Source organism: Triticum urartu, chromosome 5 (genome assembly GCF_003073215.2).
Source record: "Triticum urartu cultivar G1812 chromosome 5, Tu2.1, whole genome shotgun sequence".
In the NCBI taxonomy this organism is placed as follows: Eukaryota; Viridiplantae; Streptophyta; class Magnoliopsida; order Poales; family Poaceae; genus Triticum; species Triticum urartu.
In genome coordinates, this window is record NC_053026.1 from 624,197,779 (window position 1) to 624,209,744 (window position 11,966).

Consider the following 11,966-nt stretch of genomic DNA (forward strand, 5'->3'; position numbering starts at 1 on the left):
ATGTATTTTTAAACTTTTATATATATGGAAAAGAGGAAGAAGGAAGAAGGAAGAAGGGAAGAAAAATAAGGAGAGGAAAAGGGGAGAAAAAAGATAAGAAGAGGAGAAAAATAAGAAGAGAAAGAAGGAGAAGAAGAAGAGAAGAATAGGAGAGGAAGAAGAGGAGAAAAAAAGAAGAGGAAGAAGAAGAAGAAGAAAAAAGAGGAGAAGAAGAAGAAGAAGGAGGAGGAAAAAGAGGATTAAATCTATTTCTTTTCTTCTCCTCTACTCCTTCTTCTTCTCCTTTTTTTTCTTCTTCTCCTCTTTTTTTTCTTATTCTTCCTCTTCTTAATTTTTATCGGGAATTAGGGTGTCGAGGATCACCGAGCGGTCGAGGGTCGGGAACTAGGGTAGAGGGTAGAGGGTCACCGAGGGGTCGAGGGTCGCCGAGGTTTCGAGGGTCGAGGCTCGTCGAGGGGTCGAGGGTCAAGGAATGCCAACGGGTCGAGGGTCGAGGAACGCCGAGGGGTCGAGGGACGCCGAGGGTTCGAGGGTCGATGGTCTTCGAGGGGTCGAGGGTCAAGGATCGTCGAGGGGTCGAGAGGTTGCCTTGTGTCAAAGTATTGAATAAATCCATGTCTTCATCATTAGTCAGAAGTAACCGGGGCATGATGGTATGAAGTTCTCCAAAGTGAGTTTAGAACGGACTCCCGGATAGGATAATTCACCTTTTTGTATGAATTTCAGCAAAGGCCTTCCAAATCACAATATTCTGAAGGCTCTTGCTGAACTTTGTATCAAAAAGTGAATTGTCCTATCTGGGACTCTGTTCCAAAATAACTTTGGAGAGCTTCATACCATCATGCGCCTGTTACTTTCGCCTAATGATGAAGCCATGGTTTTCTTGAATCCTTTGACACTAGACAAACATGACATATAGAAGGGTAGATCAGATCAGGAAAAATAGGAACCATTTTCTGCACATCCAGAATGGCGCCATTTTGTTAAATCCCTAGTCGGTCCGGACGTCAGACATGACATGAGGGGGTCGTCGGACATGACATCCAGGTTCGAGAACTAGGGTAGAGGGTCGTGGATCGCCGAGCACTCGAGGGTCGTGAACTAGGGTAGAGGGTCGAGGGTCGCCGATGGGTCGAGGTTCGAGGGTCGTCGATGGGTCGAGGGTCGTCCAACGGTCGACGGTCTAGACTTATCAAGAATGCCTGCATTATGGATGTGCACAAGTTGATAAATCTGGACCCTCGACCCCCCTATATGTCACGTTGTCTGTCAAAGTATTGGAGAAATCCATGGCTTCATCATTTTCCAGAGGTAACAGGCATATGATGCTACGAAGCTCTTCAAAGTTGTTTTGGAACGGAGTTCCTGATAGAATAATTCGCCTTTTGATATGAATTTCAGCAAAGGCCTTCCAAATAGTGATATTCGGAAGGCTCTTGCTGAACTTTGTACCAAAAAGTGAATTATTCTATCAGGAACTCCGTTCCAAAACAACTTTTAAGAGCTTCGTACCATTATGCGCCTGCCATTTCCGGCTAATGATGAAGTCATGATTTTCTTGAATTCTTTGACACTAGACAACGTGGCATATAGAAGGGTAGATGAGATCAGGAAAAATATGGACCATTTTCTGCACATCCAGAATGGTGCCATTTTGTTAAATCCCTTGTTGGTCCGGATGTTGGACATTCATGAGAGAGGCGGTCCGGCCCAAACCCTAGGAGCATTGCCGAGGCCACCCAAATTTATCAAGTTAAAAGAGCGTTGTCGTCTAGGCCACCCCAAACCCTAGAAGCGTTGCCGAGGCCACCCCAAACCCTAGAAGCATTGCCGAGGCCACCAAAATTTACCAAGTTAAAAGAGCGTTATCGTCGAGGGCCACCCCAAACCTAGAAGCGTTGTCGAGGCCACCCCAAACCGTAGAAGCGTCGAGGCCACTAATATGATTCCTTGTTGTGATTAGCTAGTTAGGTCTACGTTTGCCACTAATATATCCATCTTTCATGTTTGTATATTAATTGCCATGTTGTAATATTAGCATAAACTATGGAGCACATAGACTTGGAAGCAGAACAGTTGTTGGGGGACATAATCCGCGATGGAGGTGATGTCTTCTCGTATCTCAATGACACCGATGGTATGGAAGGAGAGGATGAAGCAGTCTCTGGTTATCGAACAATGGAGGAGGAAGGACATGATCATGATGGCTCCGGTGACCGAATGCCGGTGGATGAAGGGGACCGTGATGACAGCTCTGGTGATCGAACGGAGTCCGGCTAGGTATATATATTAATTAAGCCTGTGCTGACTAGCTAATTGATGCATTAATTGTTTTGGTATGTACACCTATTAACTCTCTTGTTTCTTCTTTTCTAGCCCTCCGGATCGAGCCAAACTTCGGTAACGAGACGATGCCCGAAGAAAAGGCTGCGCCAAGATGAAAGGTTCACGATCACAGCAATCGCGCTCGATGGCCAACCGATTGAACCCAGCCGGACCAAGGAAGCATTTTCTGCTCAGTGCGGGATTCTTGTTAGGGACATGGTCCCGATCAGCATCCACAAATGGAATAAGCCTAAGAACGAAGACCGTCAAGTGTCTTATGTCAACGATAGGAAGAAAGATGATCTTTGGACCGCGCTAAAGGCAAATTTAACCCTATCGCCATAGGAGGATCCGGAGAAGCCAGCTATAGAGCCATTGGTCAAGGATCATGCTCTTAAGAAGATGGCAGATCTATTCAGGAGGTGGAAGAATGAGTTGAAATTAACGTTTGTCGACAAAGGGGAGACTCTAGAATTCACCGGCCGATTTGAGAAGATAAGAGATCAATGTCCCGCATTTGTGGCCTACAAGACATCGGAGAAGAGTAAGAAGATGTCAGTGACGAACAAGATAAATGCTGCAAAGAAGGAGCATCACCATCGCACAGGGTCAGGTGGCGACCTCAAAGCCCGGCCATTGTGGGACAAGGCTGAGAATGACATGCCTGCTAAAGGGGTCGAACCAGAGACATTCCACTGGCAGACCGTTCAAGGACTTGGTTCTTCGGTGTTGGGGGAACGTTGGACCCTGAAACAGGGAAGTGCGTTTGGACGGACGAGCAACTGGAAATACCCGTCAAGAAGCTTCGGAAGTATATCGCCGCAATGCAGCAAGGACATTCGTTCCCAACAGAGAAAACGACGAGCTCACACAGGCCCTCGGGAATCCCGAGCACCCTGGACGAACACGAGGCACGACAGGCTCCGTTGTGTGGAAGGTTGGGTTTCCTGGCGCAGGCAGTTACAAAACCCGAGAGAGGAGGAGGAAAGTGGAGCAAACCGAACTGCAGAAGCTAAATGCAAGGGTACGAGTGCTGGAGCAACAAGCAGTCCACAGCCAGCGACCTTCCGGAGCTACCCCAGAAGCAGCGTAGCTTCCACCGAGCTCCTTCAGCAGCCTGACTTCATGGCTCCTAGCTACCCCGTGGATTCTATCACAGAGGCTCAAGATTGCCACCTTATGACGCAATGGCAAAATCTCAAAGTCAAGGCGGCTATTGGCTCTGTTGCACCTCCTGAACCCGGCGCAACTTTTTACTGCCTTCTGATTCCAGAAGGCTATGCTGTTGTGATGGCCGATGAAATAACGGAGGGATTGGAGGAGCTCGAGCTTGACCACCCTACCGGTGAAGGGGAGACTCGGCTGGGTCTTGCTCTGAAGACTCCTTGTCTATGCCGGAAGGAGCACACCAAGCTTCCGAACTAGATGCCTCCGCCTCCTCTTCCTCCTTCGACGAGTCAGGGCACTCTGCCTCCTCCTCCTCCTTCGGCGAGTGACCAGGGCACTCCACCTCCTCTCCGGCTGCTCCGGCCCATGGCAGCACTCCGCCTCCTTCTTCGCCTGCTCCGGCCCATCCGAGCAGCCCGCTTCCTTCTCCGCTTCGTCAGCAACGGCAGAAGACAGCCGCCGCCGCTCCGGCTGCTCCGGTGTGTCGTAGCACTCCGCCTCCTTCTTCTTCGCCTCGTAAGCAATGAAAGAAGACAGCTGCAGCCGCTCCGGTTGCTCCGACATCTAGTAGAACAACCAGAGGTGGGAGGAAATGCAGATTCGGTCCATCTCTCAAGCCTCTAGAGAAATTACCATGCGAGAGGACCGTGGAAGAAAACGCGGAGATCTGTCAAGCCTATGTGAAGGACTTCTTTGAAACCCGAAGAGCTATGAAACATCCACCTCTGGAGCAGAAGATAGATTCCATGAAAGTTCAGCGCACTATCGATGCCCTGAAACGACCACCACCGTCTTCGTCGAAAACCAACTATGAGCGCATTATTGAAAGGACATATATGGTAGCGGAGCAGTTGGGAAGTACTTGTAGTGATCGAAGGTTAGCAGAACAAAGAAGTGGGAAAAAATTCCCTAGCTCGGCGAACAAGCAAACGAATCATGCCCCCCGCTCAAGGTGTCTAGCGATATCGTCGCTAATCTTCCGAGGATGGTGCCCGGTACCAATCCGGCAGATTACCTGCCCGAGATGCACATTTTGATACAATGGAGGTGGACGAATTCAAATACTGGTACGGGAAGCCTCTCATCAAACCTGGTCATCCTCCTCTAACAACGATGATGCGAAAATTTCATGAGTGGTACATGAAAACCTGCAGCAAGTCTGGGAAGGATACTTTGACGGTGAGAGTTAAAGAGGAGCACGACCTCGTTGCAATTGATCTGTTGTCTGTTTCATTTGAGGAGTTCTTCCAGTTTTTTAATCAAAAGGCCCTCGATAAAATAATCGTCACTTGCTACTGTCTGTAAATAGTACTTCTGTAATTAAGTCTCTATATATAGCTTTGCTCTATCATTGCATGTATATATAATTATCCTCACTATATTATGCAGATTGAAGATTGCGAATGCAGAAAAGCACAAATCTATGATATTGGGTTCATTAACACAAATCACATAGATGAATGGACGGTTAAATATGATGCTACAGAAACCGAGGCCAACTTGCTACGACCGTTGCTTCAAAATCAAAACAAAGAGAAAACACTCTTTCCTTACAACTTCAAGTGAGTGTGACTGTCTTGTGCATATTCGGTTTCCCTTATTACTCGAGGTTATAGTAATGTAATTGATGAGTTATGAATGCGTGCGCAGCTTTCACTTTATTCTCCTAGAGATTAAGCTTGAGCAGAGACTAGTAACCGTCTTAGACTCGAGACGAAAAGATCCCGAGGATTATGCGGCCATGACTAAAATGCTCGAGAAGTAAGTTCAATCGATTATTATCGCATCATATCGGCAACTTTGTTCATTTCCTGATATCAAGTAATTATTTTCTTTGTCTGGCAGGGTTTCGAAAAAGTTCACCGCAGAAGCTCGGGGACTGCCGGGGGAGTTGCGATTTACATACCCGAAAATAAGTACTACTAGCTAGTTCCGCGCATCTCCCATTGATTCTAGCTACTTTCATCAATAACATTTATAATGCTTCATTATCAGTTTGATTGACCTCTATTTCTCGTAAAGTGCTTGTGGCAGGAACCCGGGAATGATTACTGTGGATACTACGTTTATGAGTTCATCTACAACGCGACGGCCGAGAATAAGTGGGGCTAATCTAAAAAACAATTTGAAGTGCGTAAGCAATAATATTCACAATTTTATTTTATTACCATCATTTGTGTTGAGTTTCATTCATTTATATGTATTGACCCCCTTCTTTAAATTAGATGTGGCAGATGCGGAATGAACTCCTACCACAAGATCGCATACGAGCAATTCAAGAGGAATTGGCGGGATTATTTCTTGGCCACGTCACAAATAAAGCCGGAGAATACCATGTGGAATTTGACATTAGATGTTCGGGAATTGTAAGAGATCTTATATTGTATATATGTAGCCAGTAGCGTCGGATAGATATACGAAAACTTGTTGTTCGACCAATCTCTCGGAGAAGGAGAGGTCGATGACTTCTCTCTGTATATGTTCATGACGATGTTGTGTACTTAATGATTTCCTTCATTTGCTTACTAGCTAGCGTGTTGAGTCCTCTCTATCTATACTATCTATATAGTGTACGAGTTTTTGAATTTTGAATCCTAAGCCTAAGAAGCAATTTTGGCTGTTGATGATGTCAATCCTATGGTCCAAAGTGAAAGGATTCGCACCTACAGTGCTCACTGCACAAACACACTTCACTCTAGAGAAATCTCAACACTGCGGAATTGTTTATTGTTGGATGCTTCGACATTTTCTGTACGTGCAGTAGAAGTTGGCAGCCACTCCAATGTCCTGTGCTCCCATCTCCGATTTTCTCTTTCTTGGCATCATAGGATTTTCTGTGGCTACACACGATTAGTAGGGGATGGTGCAAGTGTGGCCAGTTATTGCTTTTCACGTGTGCACAATGCATCACAGGATTGGATTATATGTGTCCAAACTTTGTACCCCAGAATATTGCGTTTCTTAGAGAATATTATAACAGATTTGTTATACATTAGCTAAGTCACCTTGTGATTAGAGTATAACACGGTACAAATATCTGAGACTGATAATTTTTTGGCATGTGCATTTTCTTCTAAGTTTTGCAACTATAAAATACTATTCCTCCAAGAACAAATGTAATTATAAAATAATTCCTATTTACTGTATGCGTCATTAACAAATTTTTATTATGTTTGCACCAAAACCACCCACTGTAGGAGTGATAAGTGATAACTACCATAATAGCTTTACGTACAAACAAAACACAACGGTTGATTCGTTAGAATTTCCAAGAGCCATGTGTTTGATTTTCTTCTTATGGAAAATTTGTATCCATGAATTGAACATTTCACGTGATGTGCACGTACCCGCGTACTAGTATCTATAGTACGTAGCGTCGATCAAGCATGAAGATAAGAAAGGACACTTCTCTCTATTAGGTAGCTAAAGATAGTGGGCTTTAGTACCGACCCAGGAACCGAGACAAATGGGCTAGTGTTGCGTCCTCGTGGATGTTTGTCTCCAGTTTGTATCGCTTTGGATAAGACAATAAAATAACGGTTTCAACCCAATATATGTGCAATTCGGAATGTGACTAGTGGTGTAAAATGCACACAGCACGGCGACACAATTCTCCAAACATGGAAGGAATCAACGGACCACTGTGTGTACAGTACGAGAGGTGCTCGTCAGGGCTTGTTCATATGTGCCCATGCATATGTGTACCCAATCCTTGACCACTGTGTTCGTATAGCCCAGGACAAAACTTGATGAACAATTGTTGTCAGGAAACAGCTAAAACATACACGGAAACAAAAAGCTGTAACAGTGCCCAACCAAATACAACAACAGATTGGTATCTTTTCAGGTCGGCCAAATCCCAATACTCCATTCCATACATTGATACATACATGCATGCATTACACTCACGGACACACACCCAACTATTACAATCTGGTTACAAACAGTTGAACTTTGGATAGTACTACTATTCAAAACATTTAACATAAACACTATACTACATTAATTCATGCAGATATTTTTCAAAACAAATCAAGCAAAGATATGCAAACATAGAACACAAAGACGATTACAAAATTACAATTACAAACAGCTTCTTCTGCATGCTTGATAAATTGACGAGCTCGATCTACAGACACCTTCCTCCATAGCCTGCACTCGTGAACAATGCCCGCTTGATCTCGTCAGTGCTTGTCACTCGGCTCCTCCCTTCCTCCTATATACACCACAGACACCATGCATCGATGATTGAATTATAATAGTGCAGAAAACATGTACACTCGGCCAAGAAATTGATGGAAAATTTTGCTCCTCCAAAAAAAGACACACGATAATTCCTTACTTGTGAGCAGGATGCCTTCATGACCAAGTCGCCGAAGCAGCTTACAACGCACTGCTCGATCTCCAGCCCCAGCACGTCCAGCGCACTCACCGTCGAGATCAGCACGCCGGGGCTTGTGGCGCAGCAGATGTCGATCCTCGTTTCGCCGTCGACCTGCTTCTCGATGACAAACTGTGTGGATAACAATCAGTTCAGAATTTATGTCTGGATCCTGTAATTTGATCAGCTGCCTGAGAGAAGTGTGTACCTTGGTGGAATTCCTCATCGGCATCTCCTCGCTGCTAACGCCGGAGAAATTCTTCCTGGTGTTCAGCAGGTTCAGCTCCTCCGGCGTGGAGCCGATCTCCTCCTCAAGGGTTTTGATCCGCTCGGTTAGCTCATTCACGTAGTCTATGGTGTCCCCGAGGATCGAGGTCCTATCCATCTACAGATTGATCGATTCATTCGATCTAAACATGTTAACTATGGTCCACAAGTCACATTGATAACTGATACTCGATAGAAATTAACTAATTAGGTCACAGGAGACAGGACAAATGCGAGTTGCGATTTGCCACACACACCTTGGTAATCTTGGGCACGATGGAGCGGAGCATGGAGAGGCGGTCATTGAGACGCTTCCGGCGTCGCCTTTCCGCCATGAGGTTCTTGGACGTAGTGCCGCCGTTGAGCTTGCTTCTAGGGTGGGCGCCGGAGAAGACGCCCCTGGTCATCTCCGAGCCCTCCCCGGCGACACCTGCGAGCACAAACGGCGGGGACGACGACGACCCGCCACCGCCGTGATGCAGCTTGCTGCCACTCGTGCCGTTCTCGGCCATGGCGTCGTGGAGGGGATACTGAGCCAGCGACTGGCCGACACCGTGGACGACCCCAGGCCCAGGGACGACGCCGGCGCTGCTCCTGTAAGGGTTGCACACTTCGCTGAGGCAGTCGAAGTTGAACTCCTCGTGCGGCCGGTGCGGAGGCGCGGCCTGCGGTGGCGCCATGGGCTGTTGAAGAAACGGTCCGGCTATGTCCGTGCCGCTGCTCGCCTCCGCGCCCTCGCCGCCGTAGAAGAGGAGGTCGCTCGTCGTCATCATGCCGCTGCCCTGGTACGCCGGCCACGGAGCCGGAGCCGGCGCCGGCGCCTCCTCCCGGGGCAGCGACATGAGCTCGTCGAGGAAGGACTGCTCGTCAAGCTGATCCATGCCGCCCGAGCTCTAGACTTGTGTAGTAAGGTGTACTATAGCACAGCTCTAGAATATGCTTGCTTCCCTTAATTTCTCTCCCAGCTAAGTTGCGTAAACTCCTGACGCTTATACTCCCACTCCCAGCAAGCAACACGGGCAGTAGCTAGCTAGCAGTAGCAGTAGCACTGTAACAGGTCCACACGACACGGCCAACTTGCAGCTAGCTAGAGTCCAGTGGCAGTGTAGGGCTGGGGCAGGAGGGGGATCACGGAAGGAAGCAACCTCGGAGTTCAATGCGGTGTGACAAACCCAAGCGACAATCATTCCTTGGCATCAACTGGCTAGTCACTGATCTTTGGTGTGGTCACGCCTGGCTGGCTGCACCGGGTTGGTCAGGCAGAAAATGGCCAAAGCTACCCTGAGAATGGAATGGAATCTCGCCGTTATTTTAACTCTTTGGGACCTTTGGTTGCATGTATACGGCTTTTCAATTATATAAAAAAATGAGACCAACCCAAAGACTAACTCTCGTTCACTTTTTCTTATAAAAGAAACTCTGAAGCCTTTTCAATAATCGTCATGTTGGTTTCGGCCTGTCGACGGCGGGATCGAGACCTTGGCCTGCCTCGCACCCAATCACCGAGCGAAAGGAATTGGGTAAGTTAATTGGACGGAGGTATCACAATTGAAGCAGTACGTGCGGATTGATACCACTTTTGGTAATTTTCACGAGTTAGTACCAAGTCTAGGCAAGCCGTTCCAAAACGGACTAAACGGCGTATAAACACGTAATGACGGAGTAACTGACCAGCAAGGCCCGCCAGTCAGGGGCTGACCTGGCATGTTCTTTCATAGAAAACCCTCTTGGTTTATATTTAATCATAGAAAGAGCCTCGCTTGCCGAAAAATTCGAAACCAGATAAAAACCCATCCGCGCGCCCGCCATGATTCGATAAATCAGAAGAACAAGATAATACGCCAGCTGACTACTTGCAATAAATTAGGCCGTGCCAATGTGCACGTTTTTTTCGATAAAGGGTGTTTTATTATCTTGCCAATGCGCACGTACTGCCCCAATCAGCGATCTTGTTCTTGTTTAATAACGAAACTTGTTCTTGTTTATTTTTAATAATGAAAGAAAAAGGCAGAGCTTCCTTTGCCGTTTTTGCCAGCTGGACCACCGTGAGAGAGCTACTAGCTAGGACAGGATCGATGTGTTGTGGACACGTCGCGTGCGCCGCCGGCGTTTTCGCCGTTGATTGGAGCTGCGCGAGCAGCTAGCTAGCGTTGCTAGCCGCGTGGCCTGCCGCCGTGGTGATCGCTGCACTGGCGACGCAACCGGCCGGCGCGAATATTAGCTCGATGGATCGGTTAATCATGCTGCCCGGTTGCGTGAGTGATGAGTCCTGAAAGATGAACTGGATCGTGTGGGTCTCGTTGTCTCGGAGATTTAGGGGGTACTTAACTAGTCCTGGATCATCTTGATGAGCTTTCGGATCGATCGTGACTCGTGAATGGAGGAGACAAACAAAAACAGCGCGCACGCACTACGGACCAGAATAGCTAGCTTGTCGATTGAGCGGTCGATCGGGCCTGCACGCACGCATGCATTATTATTCGTTCCTCCGTGCACTTGATGATCCATATCGCCATGGCGGGTCGGTCCCTTGCGCAAACCATTTAATGCAAGTGCGCAAGTACCGGCGGCTGCACTACAGCAAATATCCTTTTTTTGAGTAACTACAGCAAATATCCAAACGGAGACGCTTTGCGTACGCGCATGATCCAAGACCCGGGTCTCATGAATCTCCCGCTACGCCACGGGTAGCGGCAGCTCACAGCCTCACACAGAGGAACACGGCACAGGGACCGCACGGCGCAAGCTGGCCGAGTATGCGCGACCTCGGGCTCACGGGCGCCGGGACAGATTGGAGGAGGTGTCACCGTGTCAGCTGCGCGCGGCGTGCTGGATCCGCGGCTGGTTCCGCCCTGGAAAACAGCGGCGCGCGGTGACCGCGGCGGCACGCGCTCTCGCCCCACCGACGACGCCGATTTTAGAGCGTCGCCTGTAGCAAGGAGCCAACGGGGCCGAGTCACGGAAGGAATTTGGTGTAGAGGCCTTGCTTATCCGCGTTGTGCATACGGGCTTGCTATAGCTGGTCGTCGATCGATCTCGTTTCTTCTACCACTCCTACTAAACTGTTTAGCGGGGGATGTCCGTCCACGGCGGGCAAGCTACGATGGGATCGGGAGTATATATGTGCGGCCCAGCAGCTTTGCTGGTGATGTGGACGCGTGGCGTGCGCGGCCGGCGTCTTGGCTGTGTGATCCGCTTCGTTTTCGAGCTGTCGGAACTGTCTCGGTCGGCAGCGGCCTAGCTGCCGACGTGGTCATCGATGCACTGCCGAGCAACTGGTGCGCGTACGAGCTCAATCAACTACTACTGGTTATAAACATATAATCATGTGCAACAGTGCATGCTGCTCGTGCTCGGCGACGAATAGATCGGTGGAATATGGTGGATTAGATCGGGTTTTTTTTTCCGAAACGGAGGCAAAAAAAAAAGAGAATAGAGTTTGTTACAATTCTTGTGCCCGAAGACTCTAGCATTGCGTTCATTTCAAATTGTCCAACTGATGAGCATTGTGAGGGAGGTCATTGCTTTTGAATTTGGGACGCCCGTTCCCACCCGCATTGACCACCAGTGCTCCACAAAGTTGTCCAAGTACCAAGAAGAGGTATATATCAATGCTGTCAAGGTGGAGCCACTCTTTGGCAGTTGAAAAGCAAGTGTGCTCCCGTCTCTTGGACACTTTTGCAAAGAGGGTAAAGACCATAATTTGACCAACCTCACTTGGGCAATCTATCCGTCGTCCATATCCTATTTTAGATGACCAACCAAGCAACAAAAATTGACTTCCGACAATGCCCAAGCCTTCCAAACCATGGAGTCTAGAGGTGAC

General features: G+C 48.0%; 1 protein-coding gene across 1 annotated transcript; it reads right to left on the reverse strand.

Annotated features, from left to right (window-relative positions):
• Positions 1-7,339: 7,339 nt before the first annotated feature.
• On the reverse strand, positions 7,340-9,109 carry LOC125506344 (transcription factor BHLH3-like). Its single transcript, XM_048671183.1, has 4 exons — positions 8,398-9,109; positions 8,082-8,258; positions 7,835-8,005; positions 7,340-7,708 (listed from the first exon to the last, which is right to left on the reverse strand). The coding sequence occupies exons 1-4, from the start codon at positions 9,019-9,021 to the stop codon at positions 7,622-7,624; spliced, it is 1,059 nt and encodes a 352-aa protein (XP_048527140.1). The 5' UTR covers positions 9,022-9,109; the 3' UTR covers positions 7,340-7,621.
• Between the last annotated feature and the right edge of the window lie 2,857 nt (positions 9,110-11,966).

What these genes read in the sequence shown, in the direction of transcription:
- LOC125506344 (XM_048671183.1), bottom strand. Translation starts at nt 9,021, where the DNA reads ATGGATCAGCTTGACGAGCAGTCCTTCCTCGACGAGCTCATGTCGCTG. An exon ending in CGATGAGGAATTCCACCAAG is followed by an intron (nt 8,006 to 8,081) that starts GTACACACTTCT and finishes TTATCCACACAG; the next exon opens with TTTGTCATCGAGAAGCAGGT. An exon ending in TGAAGGCATCCTGCTCACAA is followed by an intron (nt 7,709 to 7,834) that starts GTAAGGAATTAT and finishes TGGTGTATATAG; the next exon opens with GAGGAAGGGAGGAGCCGAGT.